Source organism: Paroedura picta, chromosome 5, assembly GCF_049243985.1.
Source record: "Paroedura picta isolate Pp20150507F chromosome 5, Ppicta_v3.0, whole genome shotgun sequence".
NCBI classification, from domain to species: domain Eukaryota; kingdom Metazoa; phylum Chordata; class Lepidosauria; order Squamata; family Gekkonidae; genus Paroedura; species Paroedura picta.
The window spans coordinates 70,851,708-70,865,920 of record NC_135373.1 but is presented as its reverse complement, the minus strand read 5'-3'; the positions used below and the strand labels follow the sequence as shown (position 1 = coordinate 70,865,920).

General features: G+C 39.7%; 1 protein-coding gene and 1 long non-coding RNA gene across 3 annotated transcripts in view; one reads left to right on the top strand and one right to left on the bottom strand.

Moving 5' to 3' along the window:
- The window catches only part of TFEC (transcription factor EC), a 42,445-nt gene that overhangs the window by 24,011 nt on the left and 4,221 nt on the right, over positions 1 to 14,213 (bottom strand). For both annotated transcript variants that reach the window (XM_077338455.1, XM_077338454.1), the window contains exon 3: positions 13,912 to 14,007. In XM_077338455.1, coding sequence (XP_077194570.1) covers positions 13,912 to 14,007 — 96 coding nt within the window. The remainder of the gene's footprint in view (positions 1 to 13,911; positions 14,008 to 14,213) is intronic.
- The window catches only part of LOC143837932 (uncharacterized), a 53,341-nt gene continuing 43,613 nt past the window's right edge, over positions 4,486 to 14,213 (top strand). The window contains exon 1 of the long non-coding RNA XR_013231141.1: positions 4,486 to 4,974. This is a non-coding gene — a long non-coding RNA (uncharacterized LOC143837932). The remainder of the gene's footprint in view (positions 4,975 to 14,213) is intronic.

The following is a 14,213-nucleotide window of genomic DNA, read 5'->3' as shown; positions in this document are numbered from 1 at the left end:
GGGCATTTTTTTGGCCCCCCAGGCCTCCATAGGATGTGGAGGAGCTGGGCCTTCCAGGCCCAGCTCTCCTGCACCCACATGGGTCTCTGCCATGCTAGGCCCTGTTGGCCCCTGAAGCACCCAAGGAAACACAGAAAACATCCATTCCCTTAAAGTGGGGCAACAGTAGGCTGGACAACAACTCTCAAAGTGAGGGCCTAAGATTAAATGATCCAGTGTATCTGGAGTGGGGCATCCATACAGGCATAGCCTTTGGGAAACAGGGATCTTATTAAATCTGCCTTTCATTAAATTAGAAGGAAAGATGTTCATTTTGGCTAGCAAAAAAACTCCTCTCGAAAGTGAATTATCTAATGCACAAAGATAGGGATGTATTTCTCTATAGTCAGTTGTTATTCCCTGGTGCTTTGGCAAATATGAACTAACTGCCTCAGATCTCAATAATTGAATGTCCAGATCCTCCAGTCTATGGATAATCTGTAGCTATATTGATTTATCATTATGTCAAATCAGAAATGATAGATCTAATCCCATTGTTGCTATTTTCTGTTGGGCTGACAGTGACCAGTTGGACACAAAGGGATCTTCCTCCCCTGGCAACTTCACATAGTATTGGATAGGGTGTAGAGGCAAAGGCAACTATGAAACATGGTTCATGATCAATTTCAGATGAATGTGTAATTTCTGGTAAACTGCTTTTCGACCTTTGTCTACAAAACGTAACACTGGGCTTCATAAGACAACAGGCTTCTCAAAATAAGGTAGGAAAGGGCACTGTAAAAAGGAGTAAAAATTGAAAGAGGGTACTAAGATGCCCTAGTATCCTTTATTGTCCATACACTAATTTACATGCAGGACCCAAGTAATTGTATCAATGAGAAAACATATACAACTACCAGAATTAAACAGAGGAACTTGAAATAATGAACAAGAGAACATGGGAGTGGTACTTGTAGACTGTTCCAGTGAAAAGAAGAAAAATGGGAAATGGCAAGAAGGTTTTCATTTGGGAAATAACACAGCTAATGTTTATAAGCAGTAAAATTGCTTCTTCTTATGCATCATCGAGGTTTCAGTCAATCTATTTTGTGGCCCTCATAATTTTTTTGCAGTGTCTGCCTGTGCTTTTTATGGTTTTTAGGCATTTTATTCTAAATGTCTACACTGAGTGCTCTTTTTCAACCTTGCATAATCTGTGCAAGATGCACAGATACCAGATCAGGCGATCTCAGGACAGGAACAGAAAAATCTGTTCATACAATCTATAAACATGCCTGCATATCCCTTCTTCCTGTGAATGCTGGGAAAAGCTCTTTTGAATGGGGCATGAGCAAATATTTATCTGCTTCACGCTACTGTTACTCCAACCTCTGTTTATTAACTTTATCTACACCAAAAAGTAAAATATTTGCAAAGAACATGGAACTTGTATTTCTGTTAAACTCTACAGCTTATCAGGTGACTTTGGACAAATCTACTTTTGAGCCTAACTTTCTCCCCAGAATGGATGTGCAGAGAACATAAATGGGGAAAGAATGATATAATCCACAAAACTAGTTGGGAAACCTCCAGACAACACTTTCTTTAGGAACAGAATGTTGCCAGTTCATAAACTGCAGACTTATACTATCAATACCATTGTTTAAAATAAAATGAGAATAGCAGTTAGAATCCGCATATGCCTTTATTTTAAGTCAGTTTCAGAAAATTCAGTTATATTTTTTATGTCTTAATGGAGATGAAGATAGATGATAAAGTCTGTTCAGAATCCAGTAAGATTTGAAAGCAATGCACATTTCTACCAGGAAAACCATTATTTAATTCTTGAATAGTAAGTCAAAATTTATATTTGTGCTCATAATTTTCTCTTTTAAAAAACATTTGTACTGTCTACTTTCCAGTCATTCCTTAACTGAACTATAAGAACTGAATATACATGTACATGATATTCCTCGTTACTTAGATTCCATGCCTCTAAGATCAATAACAATTTAATATATCAGGTCTTTATATAGCAATTCTATAGATTTAGTGGGAAAAATTATAGTTATTAATTCAAGTGTTTTTATATACTAGTACTGAGCACAGAAAATAATTTTTAAGCAGATAAGAAAACTCTTTGCTTCAGAGTGTGAATTATAATTTGGTAAATCTGCTTTTTGTCCCAACAGGATCCTCCAGCACAGCACATCTTCCCTTTTCTTTGCTTGTTACATGCCGCCGCAGAACGTTAGATGTGTATAAAACATTCTACCACAGTACATGGGAAGTAGACTAAATTGTTTCTCTTACATCCCTCTTTAACAATGCCATCATTGTGGCTGTCATGAAGACTAAATCATACAATGGTGGGTAGGAGTGGACAGGAGAGAGGGTTGCATATACATGGTAGTATGCGCATTCAACTCATCAGTTACAGAACACTATCTACTAGGTTGCAAACAGTAGCCTTTCATGCTGCCCTTTGGAAAGACTTACTGCTAACAGGCATGTAGAAAGCCACACTACTGCCTCTCTTTACATACGTATTTAAAAGATATCAAGATAAGGCCACACAGTGGTGGAAAGGATTCCTTCATAATTCTAATTTTTGGCTTATTCCTTCTAATTACAGAACATTTTCTGGTGCTGTTTGCTTTTTGTCATCTGCATTGTCATCTGCTGTGAGCGAAAACAGTGTAGGAGATAGAGATCTTGGATTCAAAACCATGTTTAGTCTATTGGATAAGTAAGGGGAAGTCATTCTCTTGCAGCATAATTTTTCTCACAGGCTTGTTTTGAAGATAAAAGACTCATGAGAGCAGGATACAAATGTAACATTGACAACAATGGAAGCAACAATCTTATTATAACAACAATTAATACTTCAGAGTCCAGCTGTGCCACAAAAGGTTTGATACGTTCTAGAACAGTACATGTTTTGAAAAAAAGAAAGGATAAGTTCCTTTTAGTAGACATCTGCTGGCAATTCAACGAAACACAGAGTACTCTCAAAAGTAAAGGCAAGAGATTTAGATCTAGAACTTGCATCAAAAACAGAGGGTGTATTATTCTGAGTGTACTATGTACCATTAGAACAAGACTAATCTAACTAACGGGGAGGTCTCTGTGTCAATAGGATGTGACTTGCAGCAACAGGATGTGCCTGGGGCAGATAGAATACACTGCCTTTATCTGAGGGAGTAGTACAGATCAAACTTCTTATTATTTTCATCTCTTGGTAAGCATCATCTAGCTTTGGAAAAGGGACATGCCAGAAATTGAACTTGTGTCTGCACAGAAATCTCCCCCCCCCCAAGTTTGTGGGTTTCTTAAAGTTACTCAATAGAAAGGTAAATACAGTCTGCATAAAAGGGCTATCTTTATTATGTCCCACATTCCAAAACACATCCTCTCCCAGCTGTCAAAAACAGGTACTGGGGATGAGCCTAACGAGCCCCATCACAATCTAAACTTACCCTTCAGATGATCCATGTAGATTAGCTGTAGAAGAGCAATCATTGTGATAATTAAGAGACAGCAGCAGGACCACCTAAAGCCCACACTGAGGACTTTTGCACTCCCTCAAACAATATTACTGAAAGAGGAGATATCTTGAGAGTTACCTGAAGAACTTCTGCACCCTCACTGGTGTTTAATATCTGCTGCTGTGGTTGTTCAGGAATTACTGGGGAAGGGGGGCGTAACCACCATGATCTTTGCCACCCCTAAGAAGATATGAACTGGTAAGGACTGAGGTGAGGACTTTTGTAATCTCAATCCCCTCTAGCTGTCTTACCTACTCATGTTTATTTATTTATTTCTGAAATGCCTGTGGCCAGAAACAAAGATGAAACCAAACCATCATGAACATACAGAACAAAAGGCTTAAGGGGAAGACTAGGAAGAGCTATATGAAGTTGTTTCTTCTGTAAAATGTAAACAGAGCAGAATTCTGCTTTTTGTGAGAGGAATTTCATTTCATTCCCAACCCCACAGTGTTCTCCAGATATTTCAGAGACATCCACATCAAAAGCCCATGTTGGACAGTTCAGTTTTCACTACTTCTAGTTTTCACTTTTAGATTTTAACTTTTTTGATGAGCAAAACTTACACATTCCTGTAGAAGAACCTCCTGCATAACCCCCAACAGAAGTTTGTAATGAGCTTAAACCCAATCTATTTAAGATTGTACTGTTATAATTGGAAATTTTAATAGGGAAAATAATTCCAGCAGTGTTCACTCTCCTATCCTATTGGAGGGGGGCATACACACCACATACAAAGCAAAACATATAATAGGTACTTGGTCCAACAGTTAAACTGCTTAAAGGCTAATCAGAGTTCATAAATTGAGCCTGAAAACTTTCCATCCATTCAAAACTAGCATGAAGAGAATTTTGCACACGACAGATCCAACTATTAGTTACTCATTTAAGGCCTGGAGACATTTCTTGTACATATACACATGCAAGCAGATATATTTAGATAGATGGTACCTTTCAGTTTAGTACATTTGGCCGTCTTCCTTCTTCCAATGACTATTGATCAATGTGAATCTCTTTATTTCTTTTCCCCCTCTGCCTCTCTCACACACCATTATAAATCATTTCACTCGGCACACTAAATGATTAACATGGCCAATGGTTAACTAGCTCCACAAAGACAATACAACTACATATCAAACTGAAGTCACAAGAAAAGTTAAGGTACAACTAACCAAGTTAGATTAGTTGCTTTGATATTTCTTCCAAACCCTATCTCTAAAGACAAACACACTCTCTCTCTCTGCTTGGGTAGCAGCGGGGCCCTCCATTTAGTGGAAATCCCCGAACAACAACAACAAAAACCTGGAACAAGAGAAGCATATCAGCAATCTGCATCAACTTATTGAATGATTTTAGTTGCAACCATCATTGGCAGTAATTTAATGTGGCCATGGAAAGTGCCATCAAGTTGCAGCTGACAGTAACCCACCCCCCTGGAGTTTTCAAGGTAAGAGACATTCAGAGGTTGTTTGCCACTGCCTACCTCTAGTAAATTAATGAAGTTTAAGAATTGTAGCACTTTCATCTGTCAAGTGGATAGCTGATATAGGAAGCATATTCCTAAATTAACTAAAATACAATTTGTTCACTGTTTAATTTTCTTATCATTTATTTTTAAATTACTCAGTATAACTAGCCAGCGTGGCTTGATTTAATCTTTGAATATTACAGATGAACTAGAAAATCTGCATTAACTTTTGTGTTCTTGATATATACCTGTCTATTCTTACTCACTCATCTGCTCCATATTTTCAGTTGGTTATTTTGTAAGTTTTTAACAATATCACTATTAAAATTACACACACTTGTTCATCAATCCAAGGGTTCATTCAGTCGATTTCAATGGAGAAAAACATTTCTAGGTGTAACTTGAGGTGCTCTTCTCACAGATTGTCCCCTTCACCAAAATTACGTTCCTTCCCAAATTACAGAGAAGTAGGAAGGCACTGGCAAACCATCCCGTATTGAGTCTGCCATGAAAACGCTAGAGGGCGTCACCCCAAGGGTCAGACATGACCCGGTGCTTGCACAGGGGATACCTTTACCTTTACCTAGGAAACAAGCACCCCTCATTTTATCAAGTGAAATTAAAATCTGCTGGGCAGCTGGGCACTGGGAAATGAGGCAACACTAACTTGTGCTTTCTCCTGTTCTCAATCAGGATTCTTATCAGTGGGCTGTTTTGTAAACAAAACAAAACACCAGAGCATGTTGTTAGTGAGAAAAAGCTAAACCCTGATATTCTCCTGCTCCTTCCCTCACTACATTCTAAGTGCTACCAGGGAGCAATTATTTTTCAGCTAGGCTCCAACAGTGAAGTTAGCCAGCATCAGGAAAAAAATGATCAAAACACTGGTGAGGACACCATTTTGATTAAAAGTAGATTCTCCTGCTGACTTAATATAAGAGTAGCAGATCAATTGCCTGCTTTCCTGCCCCTTACCAAGGCATTAGCAGCCAGCATGGAAGTTTTTAGGGTTACTTTCAGCTACTCACTGTCTCTTAGTCTAATCTGCCTCCTTGTTTTGAAGGTAAAGTGGAGGAGTGATGAATAATGTTGTAAACTGCTTTGGTTCCCCAATGCCAGCATGTTCAAGCAAACAGTAGACCCAATGCCAGCATGTTCAAGCAAACAGTAGATAAGCATAGCCTCAGAGCATGAAACTGCTCACATGAACAGGATCTGTGCATAAAAGGCATCAGAAATCCCTCTCAAATCACTATAATAGCACAATGATTTGTTAGAAATGAACATTTTGTGTACCGGGACACTCCTGTTTGGCCAGATTATTGGTTAATTCTTCTGGCTCAATGTGACATTCTACGAAGATCATACTTTTTGTATCACTGTCTCTTATCAAAATCCCTTCAATCTCCTGCTGCATGTGAAAAATGAACCCTAACTGTCAGGTCAAAAATTTCCCAATTGTTCACATATGCCCAAAAGAATTCTGTTCAGATTGAGAAAATCACAGGGCATTTCCGCACATTAGTAAAAATAGTGTTATGGCAGAGGAATGGCAAAACACTAAATTTTATTGCACTTCCCAGCCCCTCCTCACCTTTTTGCTGCTTGCCTTTGTCTGACTCCTTTTCACGCGTCTCACTCTCCACATCTGCTGCTGGAAATTGTGGAAGAGAACAACGCACCTTATACGTGTAATGCTTCCTCCTGTCAATCAGTTCAGGCAACCAATCCCCTTCCTCCATTGACTTCAATGGGAATTTTGGCTTTTCCACATTTCCCAGGGCTTGGTGGGGTGCGGGTTTGAGGTACAGCCTCCAAACCTTCAGGGAACCTCTGAGAGCCTCTTCCCTGGCTCCCCTCCAATTTCAGAATGTTTGGTCCAAGTAATCCATGCCTAGGGTCTCCCAAAGAGGTTACCCCTCTCTCTCCATTATATCCTGTGGGATGGGCTCTCCATTGGATATAATGTAGGGATGGCGACACCCTCTTTGGGATCTCCGGGAAAGGCAGAAAAGCTGAAATTCCCATTATCACCAATGGCCACATTGACTTTAATGGGTGCTAAAGCCAATTGGCCAGATTGGGCCCTTAGTGATTAATGTCCTTTGATTTGGGGTGGGGGAAGAAATCTTTTGAGAAGCACGCTTTGTGTCACAACACAGAAAAATGTTTTCTGTAGGCATCGCCTATATGTGTGTCCAGGCACATTGCCATTTTTAAAAAGAAATTCCTGTCCCTAGGAGAGGGAGGTGGGTGCAAAAGGGGGACAATACAGACAACTCTAGCACGTTTAAGCCTCCATACCTTACTTCTGCTGGTTGCCTGCTGGTTGCTCTCTAGGCGCTAGTGCTTTTTAGATTGGTGATTCTCAAACTCACACTTTAAAATGGAGGATATTTGAGCTGTTGGCTGGCCAGATGCTGGATGTGGGCAACATCATGCAGAGCGTCCGGAATAACTCCTGCATTAGGTAAGGATTTCACTATATTTATTGTGTGCAGAAAAGCCTACGGCATTAGAGAATGGGTGTAGGTTAAGGTGACCAGATTGTCCCACTTTTGGAGGGACATCTAGGGGCACCTGGCAAATAGTACTTGTGTTGAAATTAAAATATATATATTACAATACTATTTTTGCATTCTATGCGTTCTATGAAACTTTTTGTTGTTCCATATAGACCAAATTTTTAATCAAGAACCCCCCCCCCCCCTGGTAAGTGGTGTCCGGCTTTACCAATGTTAAAATCTGGTCACCTTAGTGTAGGTTGGAACTTGAAGTTTCATTTTCTGAAAGCAAATCCATGTTGCATAATACTTTCCTATAATCTAGGTATTTGGAGTGCCCTCTTAACCAGGTACGTGGTATTCCTTTCACCATTGTAACTGCATTTTATCACCTAATATGATTACTTTTTAGTAGCTTTCATGAAGACAGAACAAGAAACTTTCCCAGCAATGATCTACCTAAGCCTCGCAGTCTTCTAAGTATGAAGAGTTCTTTTTTGAAAAACAGGTCAGTGAAGGGCTTTGCAAACACTGTAGTCCTACTTTGAGAACATTCTTCATTTTTAAGTCATTCATTAAAGACAACTTTTTAAAGGATACCATCCAAAATTTTCAAATAAGTGACCATCTGTTTGAGACAGAAAAATAACTACTTTATACAGATATAGAAGAACACGATAGTAAGTTAGGAATACACACTTAATTTGTGGGGTATTTTGAGTGAAATGCATTCTTCTCTCTTAAAAGATTAACAAACTCCTTTCCCCTGTTCTCTGCACACTATCTTTAATGTACACTATGAATTGGTTAGTCCCAACACATTTCTATTTATAAGTGACTGGCAGCTCTAGAGAAAATTCTGAACACTTCAGCAAGGAATGCTTCTCTTCATGGCTTTCACCTGCCTTTCAAAGGAAGAAAGCTCAACAGGAAGGAAGGGAACAGCCTTTTCTCAGTTCCTTCTAAATTACCACAGAATCCACTTCACTGAATATATATTCGCCAGTCTCTTCAGATGGCCTGTATGGAAAAACTAGGAAGTAGCTCTACTCACTAAATACTAAAACAGTTTTTTTCTGGCATCTCTAAGGTTTAATACAATCCTTATCTCATTCAGCAGCAGCCAATCAATGGAAGTGGTAGTAGGAAAACAAGGACTTCATGTTTTTTTAATTTATTACGACAGGCCCTGGTCAGTGGAAGCCAAGCATCTTCATTACATGTATTCAGGACAATTTATATCAGAAGATATTTTATTGTAATTCCTGTGAATTTATATACTTGGAAATAAATGTACCGAAATCAGTAGAATTTAGAAGCACTTCATATGATACAGATGAACTTTAGCATGCTAAAAGTAGTCACCCATATCTGTTCTGCTGTTGATATGTAATGAGGTTTCACACTTCACAACTGTTGCACACAAATCACATAAAATACATAGTACCCCATCACTTATGCATCCTTTTACAAATGTGAGTGTGTTTCAGGGAACTTATTTGACAATTCCTTGCACTGATCTGACTGAACTTAGCTAATTCATTGTGACTGAATGTGGAGAGATATGTGAGACAAAGTGGATGCTCAGCTGGATGCATATACCCCTCTACATTCTGTCTAAACTAATTATGCACAACTAGAGCTATGTTGTACAGCTCTAGTAGGCAATGAAACTACCAGTTCAGTATGGGAATGCAGGAAGCATCAACGCAGTTACGTAAGCAATGGGAGTGCATTCCCTTTTCTCTCCAAAAATAGTGACTGTGACAGAACCAAATCCAATTAGATATGTGGTTTTATGATGTCATCATATTCACAATGTAATCCCTAACTGGCTAAAATCATACCATGAAGAAGACTTTCAAGTAACACTTAGCCAAAGGAGCAGTAATACAATCTTGCAAATGCAAGAAAAAGAAATCACAGAGACATTTGAATTCCAGTGATTTTTCCCCAAATATTTCTATAATCCACTGAAACAGCAGCTTAACCAAAAGTAATTGAACTTCAGAAAAAGTTGGTGCAAAATCAGCATACACTTGCTTGGCAAGGAATACCAGAGTTCCATTGCACATAGGTGTTTGCATAACACATGTGAATGAGATAACCAATTTATGCATGCAGTGTACATGCTAAATATACACAATGTGGAATAGCCTTCACCCTCAAGTCAGTGTGCGAATATTAAAGCTCTACAAAGTGCTGATGGACTTTATGCACTTATTAGGCTGTTCCACACTCTTTTATGCTGATTTGTGCTCTGTGCATACAATTGTAGAATCCCCACTAAAAGTATGGAGCAAGACTCTACTGGCTGTGTACCTCCAAAGGCACTACTATTTCTAAACAATACGGGTATTAGTGGACAGTGATCCTTTATGACAAATATTCACAGGCTTTAGATAGCTTCTCTTCAGTGAACACTTATGCATTGACTTGCAGGAGGGCACTTGTGGATGGAAGGAAATGTGACACCAAGCGTTATATTGAAACATGGCCAGATTCCCTGCCAACAGGCTCCATCTCAAGGCAAAACTTCACAGCTGTGACAAACAGAACTTTACCATAACTTGCTAACCACCAACATCAAACAGTAACAGAGCAGGCGGGTGGGAAGCTGTCTACTTGGCAATTGTATGGCAAGAGGCTGGGTCCTGCAGCATGCGGTGCCATTATAGGCATCCCAGAACTTGCCTCCCTGGCAGCAGGATGTGCCACCATTATGCTGATGCACAGTTCGGGGGTAGCTGGGGTGGTCACATCCATCCTCCAGCTGGCCCTCAATAGACGGCCTAAGGTGAGTTGTGGCCATGCTTTAGTGTGATTCTATACAACACTTCTATCATCAATCCTTTCCACTCCAAATTATAAAGGGTATGAATTTATGAGGCCAGATTGGCCTGCATTCCTTGACAGTTTAGCTAGCATCACATTCAATCCGTAATTTGATATGCACAGCCCTGGGCCCTGTGTTGTTCAATGTATTCAAAAATGATTTTGATGAAGGAATAGAGGGGGTGCTTATCAAATTTGCATTTAGGTAGGAAAAATCAAAGGGATCATTATAGGATGGGGGAGGCCTGTCTTGGTAGTAGTATGTGCAAAAATGATCTAGGGGGTCTTAGTAAACCATATGCTGAAAAATCAGTAGTATGTCATGGAGGGTAAAAAAGGCAAATTGGATTTTGGGATATATCAAAAGAAGAATAGTATCCAGATCACACAAGATAATGGTACTACTTTACTCTGCTCTGGTTAGACCTCACTTAGAATAAGGTGTTCAATTTTGGGCACCACAATTGAAGAAGGATGAAGACAAACTGGAATGTGTCCAGAAGAGGGCAACAAAAATGGTGAGGGTTATGAAGATCAGGATGCATGAGGAAAGGTTCAAAGAGCTTGGTCTGTTTAGCCTGGAGAGAAGAAAAGTAGGAGGTGATATGAATAGACATCTTCAAGTACTTGAACGGCTGTCACATAGAGCAGGCTAGTCAACCTGTGGTTCTCCAGATGTCCATGGACTACAATTCCCATGAGTGCCTGCCAGCATTTGCTGCCAGGGGTTCATGGGAATTGTAGTTCATGAACATCTGGAGGACCACAGGTTGGCTACCCCTGACATAGAGTATGGAGCAAAATTGTTTTCTGTTGCCTCAGAGGGTAGGAACAGAACCAGTGGGATGAAATTAATTCAAAAGATTTTGGGCTAAATATCCAGAATAAGTTCCTGACAGAGTGGTTCCTCAGTGGAACAGGCTTCCTCAGGAGGTGGTAGTTTCTCTTTCCTTGGAGGTTTTTAAGCAGAGGCTAGATGGCCACCTGAAAGAATTGCTGATTCTATGAATTTAGGCAGATTGTAAGTGGGTGGGAAGAAGGGATTGTGTTGGTGCTTGGCTCTTGTGGCCCTTTCTTGCATGACCAGGGAAATGCAAATCACCACTGTGGGTTGGGAGGTGAATTTCCCAGACTGGCCAGAGTTTCTGATTGGGGGGGGCATCATCTGGGCAATAGAACTGGGATCACTGTGGGTGGGCAGGTAGTTGTGATTTTCCTGCATTCTTCAGGGGATTCATGGCCCTGGAGGTCCCTTCCAACTCTATCGGCCTTTCTGCACCCATATAATACCTTAGGTATTCTATTCTGGCTGCTCTGCAGCCAACATCCAGTGTCCAGGCAGCAAACGACTGGCTACATTGTCCATTTTAAAGCACTATTTGGGGAATTGCATAAAGTGGATTTCCCAAACTAAAAGTACTTTCCCCCAGAGGGCAACCAGAACTCTACACACTAAAGAAATGTATGGAGGCAAAGAAGCACTATCTCTGCCTCCAATGTCCCACACTCACATCCACCTCCTTCTCCCTTCTCCCAGGGACAGGATTTTTTTTTTTTAAGCAAACGGCCTAGAGCCACAAATAGGTGTACAAGCATGCAGGCAAAGCCAAAAAGATTTTTTCCCCAAAGTTGTCACACAAACCATGCCTCTCTACAGCTCCCCCCCCCAAAAAAAATCAGGAATTAGATTAATTTTTAAACAAGACTCGTGATTCCATAAGGTGTGGTGTTATAAAAAGCACTATGCATCTATGATTAGATGCATAGGCATTTCAACTGAGAACTATTGATTTAAAAAAATTGGTGGGCATCGCATGACCTTTAAAAAAAGGAGAAAGGGGACTGGCTGCCTGGTTTGATTTACAGGCGGAAGAGAGTCACATATAAACCGTGTTGATCTCTTCCGCCATTTCCAGCAGTGCTTGTGGAGTATAAGAAGCGCAAAAAGATGGCAGACTTCAGCGCTACACCATTATATTGGTGTAACGCTATTATTTTCGATGTGCGGAAGTGCCCTATGATTCTATGATGGAAACAGATGGTTCCATTTTGAATAGCTGTATTTTCTGCCAAGTTGCTTATCTTTTCTACCACTTTTTGAGTGTGTATGGCAAATATCACTTGGTAATTCAGTGCTGAACTTCACATACAAAAATGAATTTTGAGTCTTCCATGGACTTTGTCTAATCTAATGTAAAATGTGCTTGACAAAGGTATTTGCCATGATGCTGTCTTGTGCAGCCTTTTCCAGTGGGCTAAGATAAGGAAGCATGGCTGTTAATATTTAGTCTGGCCTTTCCCCAGCAAAGATGCCCTTGTGTTTGATGATACTGGACTCTAGCTGGAAATATTTTTTGAACAGGAATACTTTGCAAGCAATTGACAACCTATATGCTCTAACTGTATTGAGCAATAAATTCTCTGTGTTTTTATGAGCAAGCTTGAACACACAGTGTGGGGATGAAAGGCCAGATATTAGTTTTACTAATAAAAATTATACATGGAAATGGTAATTGAAAAATATATCAAGGAAGTTATGCATTCCATTCTTTTTATGTTTCACAGTGTTCTCCATCAAAAGGAAACTGTTAGTTAAATACATTAATGAGACCTGTAACTTGCTAATTTTTGTGCTTAAAATTAATCTGACAATTGAACTAAATTTCTGAATATTTGGTTTGTCATACTTTTGACACAGTCTATAAAATAATTTACAGTCCTAGACATAATGCTGCAGACTAAACCCATTGTAGAGAAATGCACTCCTACAGAACCATCCTAAGCAGTTAACACCCTTTCTATTTTGTTGACATCATTGAGTTGAAAACAGCATATTGCCACTTAGGATGGCACTGTCAGTTTCTGAAATACAAGCATCATCCATGAAAACAAAGTAAAATGGTAGGCTCTATATACAGAAAAAAGTACAGCTTGGTTTCTCTGAGCTTTCCAAGTAAAAAAAAACACTGGATGTTAAACTGACAAGGAAAGCACTGTATTTAATGGTGTAAAAACAGTATGTTGCAATAAGAGGAAGATGCATGCACAATTTCAGGGTGATGATTCTAAATTAATTCTAATGTAGACAATTTTGGAACTCTACTGTTTTGATTGTTCACTGTGCTACCAAAGAAATGTGCTGGTACGAAGAAGAAGGAGAGAGAGAGAGAGAGAGAGAGAGAGAGAGAGAGTTGGTTCTTATATGCCGCTTTTCTCTACCCAAAGGAGGCTCAAAGCGGCTTACAGTCGCCTTCCCTTTCTTCTCCCCACAACAGACACCCTGTGAGGTGGGTGAGGCTGAGAAAGCCCTGATATCACTACCCAGTCAGAACAGTTTTATCAGTGCCATGGCAAGCCCAAGGTCACCCAGCTGGCTGCATGTGGGGGAGTGCAGAATCAAACCCGGCATGCCAGATTAGAAGTCTGCACTCCTAACCACTACACCAAACTGCCAAAGCAAGTACTGTTGTGCAGAGATGAAGGTTGAGAACAAATTTTGCCATTTACAATCCAGAATTAAAGTCCTCAGCTGAATTCTCTGTTTCAATTATAACAATGCAAGTCAATAATAACTTACAGTTCTTTGCATGAGTAGCGGTGTTTCAGAGCAACACATTCCTTCATCATTAAAACTCGACTCCATATTAATTATGTCATCAATAACGTCATCCATCTAATAAAACAAAAGTTATGGATGAAGTGGTTAGCCATGAAGTATATAGTATAAATCGTTGGTCATTGTTAAATTGAAAATAATCCATGACAAGTAAATGATAGTGACAAGCTCTTTTGCTAAAAGACAGCTTAGGGTACACAGTGCGCTCCTTTTACTGAACCTTATTTGTTCCAGTCCTTTAAGCTCCTTTGATGGAAGACCAC